General features: G+C 43.9%; 1 protein-coding gene across 1 annotated transcript in view; it reads right to left on the reverse strand.

Moving 5' to 3' along the window:
• The window catches only part of RNLS (renalase, FAD dependent amine oxidase), a gene marked incomplete at its 5' end in the record, with an annotated part of 248451 nt that overhangs the window by 21425 nt on the left and 221026 nt on the right, over window positions 1–6000 (reverse strand). The window contains one exon of the mRNA XM_040454195.1: window positions 3132–3307. Coding sequence (XP_040310129.1) covers window positions 3132–3307 — 176 coding nt within the window. The remainder of the gene's footprint in view (window positions 1–3131; window positions 3308–6000) is intronic.

The following is a 6000-nucleotide window of genomic DNA, read 5'->3' on the forward strand; positions in this document are numbered from 1 at the left end:
AGGGAAGTCTGGGGGAAAGAGGGTGTGGTAGACAGAAATCATGCTGCCTCTACCAAAGATGGCCGCATCCTAATCCCCAGCATCTGTGAATGCTGAGGGAGCATTAAGGTTGCAGCTGGAATAAACGTTGGTAATCACTTGGACCCCGGATGGGGAGATTTTCCTGGATTATCTAGGAGAGCCCAAAGTAATCACAAGGTCGTCAAAGGAAGAGTAGGGGCAAAAGCGAGGGCCACGGTGACGCACAACAAGGACTTGACCGGCTGCTGCTGGCTCTGAAGGTGCGGGAAGGGCTCCGAGCCAAGGAATGTGGGCAACTTGCAGAAACTGTAACAGGCAAGAAAATGGATCCTCTCCTAGAGACCACAGAGAGAAAAACAGCCTGCCCACACTTCAAAACTGGTCTTGAACTTCTGACCTCCAGAATTTAAGGTAATAAGTTTATGTCGTTTCCAGCTACTGAGCTTGTGGAGGCTTGTGGCCGCAGCCCTATGGTACAGAAGGTCCGTGAAGAGCAGGGAAGGACGGAGAGGCTGGGAAGACTACTTTTGTCATGACTAGTCATGGGACCTCAGGGAGGTCATTTCATGGTTTTCTCATTGCTACAGTGGGCCAAAACTAGCCACCTCATCAGACTACTTCCGATACTAAATGGGATCGCATATGGCAGTGGCCCAGGATCCTGGGCTGTCACACTGGGTACTCATCATTGCTCTCTCTTTCCCTCTACTCCCCTCCCCTTCGCAGCCACTGGGTACCAGGATGCAGCGCAGGGACGCAAAGGAAGAGAAAAAAGGGAGAAGATAACATGAATGGAGATAAAGAGCCAATCCCGAGGGGTCTAGGATGGGGAATCCACACCACTCACTGCTGCCTGGTGTAGGGGACACCCATCCTGTGGTCTCTCTAGGGTTTTGTAAAGTGAGGGTCTGAGGGGCTTTATCCTTTGGCGGAAAGGGGGTAGAAAAGGAAGAGGCTAGAGTGTGAAGGATAGGCGATGTTTGGGGTGGAACAGGCGAGGAAGAGGAAGAAAAGAAACATAGGGTGGGATCCAGGCTGGAAGAAAATAGGGGTGGCATCTCCCCATTACGGAGGCTACACTGCTGCTCAGAAATGAAGGGAGCTTCCAAACAAGCTGGTTGTTCCTCTTTCTTTTTTGTCCCTGCCCCTACACAATCCTCCCCTTCCATTTATGCACATGGTAGACCACAGTCATGCACATACATCCATGAACTTGTCGAAGGTAGCTCAGGTGTTCCGGGACACTGAGGGAGTAACAGGCGCTTACATTGATGTCAGGTTTCAAAGGTTATGACGGACCTTTGAAAAGCACTGGAGAAACGTTCCCTTGGGAACAATAACGGAAAACGAGTTAAATCCTATTATATCTCTGGACCTGTCATTATGATTCCTTTTTCTAAGGTGGTGTGGGAGATTATCTATCTATCTATCTATCTATCTATCTATCTATCCATCCATCCATCTACTTACCTACCTACTTATCTACCTATCGTCTAGTTCACAATATGGGCAAGATTTCTGCCACAAATGACAATGTTATGCTTTGTACCCTCAGGCTACTAGGAGAAGGGTAGAAAGGAGAAGAGTAGAGAATGCAAGCTTCTAAGTTTAAATGAAACAGCTCACTCCCTTTTAGACTCTGCAGCCAATGTAGATTTCATGACACAGAGCTGTAAACGCACTGGGACAATTTCAAGAGAGAACATCCAAATTGTAATAAAAATCATTGCTACGGCTTGGATGTACTTTGTGTTCAGATATTTTTTTATTAAATTTTGTGATATTGCACAACTTTGAATAGGTCATTTTGTGGTTAGGACAAATCTATTTCTATTAACGCATTAAATTTGAAGACATAAGGTGGCTTCAGCCCATCTTTTAAGTTTATTATGTTGCAGAAATCACAAGAAGAAACTCACAAACTACTGTTTCTTTTAAAGGAATATTTATAAATTGCCACATGACTGTGTAATGTATCTAGCTTCAAATTATACCGACAAGATGATTTCCCTGTCTTCTTTTTCAAGTCAACCTAAAATGGAATTAAGTATCACTTAAAGACATTAGCTATTGGGATCTTTCAATGCTTTTTAGAAGGACAGAGGAAAGTCTTCTAAAGTGACCATGACCTGTTTAAGTAAATATTTTCCCCAAAGGTTCACTGTATAATTGAACTTGAGATGACACGGGTAAACACACAGACATGCTGTCATATTTTAGGAAGTAATTTACCATTTCCTCTGATTTGGGATAGCCCTTTAAAACATACAAAATCTGCTGCAATTTCTCACAATACTGCTTTTGGGTAACCAACAGTGCGGATAAATTGGTTAATCAACAGGCTCAGAAATCTTGGGGAAGACACGTCACCGCTCCTTTTCTCCCTCTGACCTTCACTCCACTATCCCCGATGGCTTTACAACTGAGTTTACAGATCAAAAGATTTTTTTTCTACAAATATTCACAAACTTCTGTTGGAATATGCAGAGGTTGCCGCAAAAGTCAGCATTTACTTAGAGTAAAGAGCTTGAAGTCTGAGCCAGTAGAGTCATCAGCAGGCTGATCAAACCCTGAAAAACAGCTTGCGTAGCTGAATTCTACAGGTATTCACCTTTGTCCCCCAAAGAACCCTGCTTGCGGCAGTCAAAACCAAAGTGGGAACTTAACAAAAATGAAAATTGTGGTAGCGAAATACACTAACAAGGTTAATCTAACACATTGCAAAAAATTGGGGAGGTTCAAGTGGTTTCTATATAACCACAGTACTGATTTAGAAAAACCCCAGAGAAACAGCTGCATTTTGATATACAACCTGCCTTGCTTGAATAGGAAACCCCGTATTTTCAGGGTGTGTAAGTCTTGAGATGCTAGTCTTCGAACATAAGCCCGGGGGAAATTGCGTGCATCGCTTATTGGGAAATAACAGGCTAAAAAGACCCGGAGAAGTTCACAGCCATGTACGAGGCAAACAAATATGCGCCCCAGAGATCAGATCGTCCGTTTCTTTTACTACAGAGTGGCAAAGATGAGAAAAAAAAAATCATCAGTTCTGCTGACCCAGTCGGTTTGCTTAAGAAAACTGTGCCCATACCCCTGGATTCTCTGATTACCTGGGAATATCTCCATTTCTGGCATTTGGTGACAACTGGTTGAGGCAGACCTGGCAAAATGCTTTCCAGCTGCTGGTAGATTAGCTCCCGCACGTCCTCAGTGCTGTGCTCCAGGTATGTGACTGCAAATGGGACAGTGGTGTGAACCACCAGGGAAGGTCCCACTTCTGATGACTCTGGTATGAGAGGGACACAAAGACGCACCTTAAAGCGGGTAACACAGAAGCATCTGTCAGCGTTTCAAACCGGGTTTAAGAGTAAATCGTTGTAATCAGATAATACGACAGAAGAAAAACAGAGTCTAATCTCTGACCACAAAACTGGGCTACCTCTGAAATTCAAAGTCAAGCTTCTCCGAAGAGAACAGAGTTACGATGTTATTTCATGTCATGTCATGTCATTTCATTTCATTTTTCATTTCATTTCATCTTATTTTATTTTAAGTGTATTTACTTTTGAGAGAGAGAGCGAGAGAGAGAGAGAGAGAGAGAGAGAGTGTGTGCACGCACAACTTGGGGGGAAGAGCAGAGAGAAAGGGTGAGAGAGAATCCCAATCAGGCTCTGCACTGTCCACACAGAGCCTGACACGGGGCTTGATCTCACAAACCACGAGATCACGATCTGAGCTGAAATCAAGAGTCAGACGCTTAGCTGCTGAACCCCCAGGCACCCCCCAACATATTTTAAAGAACAAATTTTAGGTCTTGCTAAAAAACTGGAAGGAAGGAAAAGAAGAACACCTAATAAGTTCTGCCTTGGGTATAATCAAATTTATCAGTGTGTTCATCTTCTCTCATCCACTAAATTATACGTTCTCTAGGCAGAAGCTGTTTCTTTTTTTAAATTTTTTTTTAACGTTTATTTATTATTTTTTTGAGACAGAGAGAGACAGAGCATGAAGGGGGAAGGGGCAGAGAGAGGGAGACACAGAATCAGAAGCAGGCTCCAGGCTCTGAGCCATCAGCCCAGAGCCCGACGTGGGGCTCGAACTCACGGACCGCGAGATCATGACCTGAGCTGAAGTCGGACGCTCAACCAACTGAGCCACCCAGGTGCCCCCAGAAGCTGTTTCTTATCACGTATAGCTTATATTCTCCTTAAATTCTGAGAACAAAGTAGATGTGCAGTAAATATGTATTCATTTTATGTTAAATGGATTGCAAAATATTTTGTTGAAATTATATTAGAATAAAATATCTTAGGGATGCCTGAGTGGCTCAGTGGGTTGAGCATCTGACTTCAGCTCAGGTCATGATCTCACGGTTCGTGGGTTCAAGCCCTGAGTCGGGCTCTGTGCTGACAGCTCGGAGCCTGGAGCCTGTTTTGGATTCTCTGTCTCCCTCTCTCTCTGCCCCTCCCTGGCTCGTGCTATGTCTCTCTCGCTGTTTCAAAAACAAATACACATTAAAAAAAATAAAATAAAGTAAAATATCTTTACCACATAAAAAAATCAAGCTTCTCTCTAAAAATGGGCTTGACCCCATAGCATTAAGAGAAAAAGCTCCCTCATTCATGACACGGAGATACTTCCCAATTTTGGTTGCCGTCAAATTTTTTTTTTTTTTTGCTATATTTTCGTAATTTCAAATAATGTACATCCACTTTGTACCTTTCACTCTTTCCTAGAATATAGAAAATCAAATGAAGTTTTAAGCTGAAAGCAGAGTGACCAAGGCATTAAAAAGTACAGTCTTGGCAGGAACGTTAAGAGTTCGCCTGTTGTTATTATTTGTTTAAATCACACAGAAGAGGAAGTTGGGAGTAAAATAGTAAGAGATCTGAAATGCATGAAACAACATTAAGATATTTGGTTCTCCCCCCACCCCTTGCCGACACAAAATATTAATGTGTATAAGGTACCGATGGGGGTTGGCAAGCCCGATTCTGAAAATTCTAATTTAGGATTCTAAAGGCTACGGCAATGATCTATTGGAGGCTGGCTTGTACGGTTTTTACACATTAAAAAGCAAAAAAACAACCCGTTGAACAACATAGGCCACGTGCTTGCTATATGCCCACTTACTCTCTTTACCTTGCAAGGTTTTTGTTTTGTTTGCTGTAAAATCAGAATGTTAGTACCTATCACACCGGTCTGCGGTGGGGACTATGGAACGTAATGCACGTGAAGTGCTCGCCACGATTTCTGGCCCAGAGTAGGCGCTTCATAAATGTGAGGTATGAGACGAGAAGCAATAAACCAGATATGTACAAAAGAAAAAAGTTCTCTGGTGTTGCCCAAATGGTGGGTGTGCATTATCTTTTTAAGTACTTCACTTCTTCCACTGCTCGGAGCATACTGGAGTATGAATTTTACAGCAAAACACAAGGGAAGGGAGTCCCAAAATATGCTGTAAGCATTTGAAAGGGAAGCCAGTGCTCCTAAATTTTTTTATATGCGTGGGGCGGGACAGCTGGCGTCAGAATCCGTGCAGCAAATATAGGGGCAAGGAGACTGTCCACTGTTTTCACCTCACCGTAGCTGCAACAGCTTGAAAGAGGAAGCACAGGGACCATCTCTGAACATTCAATGTTTAACCAGCCAGGGTACATTCTGCAGATACCTCACAGAGGGGAGGGTCAAGGATTGCAAAGCCTCAATGCCTGTCACCCATGGGGCTCTGGGCTGGCTCAGTCAGTAGAGCTTGGGACTCTTTTTTTTTTTTTTTTTTTTTTTAACATTTATTTATTTTTGGGACAGAGAGAGACAGAGCATGAACGGGGGAGGGGCAGAGAGAGAGGGAGACACAGAATCGGAAACAGGCTCCAGGCTCTGAGCCGTCAGCCCAGAGCCCGACGCGGGGCTCGAACTCCCGGACCGCGAGATCGTGACCTGAGCCGAAGTCGGACGCTTAACCGACTGAGCCACCCT

The sequence above is a fragment of the Herpailurus yagouaroundi genome, unplaced genomic scaffold (genome assembly GCF_014898765.1).
Source record: "Herpailurus yagouaroundi ecotype Mexico unplaced genomic scaffold, PumYag 211, whole genome shotgun sequence".
Taxonomy (NCBI): domain Eukaryota; kingdom Metazoa; phylum Chordata; class Mammalia; order Carnivora; family Felidae; genus Herpailurus; species Herpailurus yagouaroundi.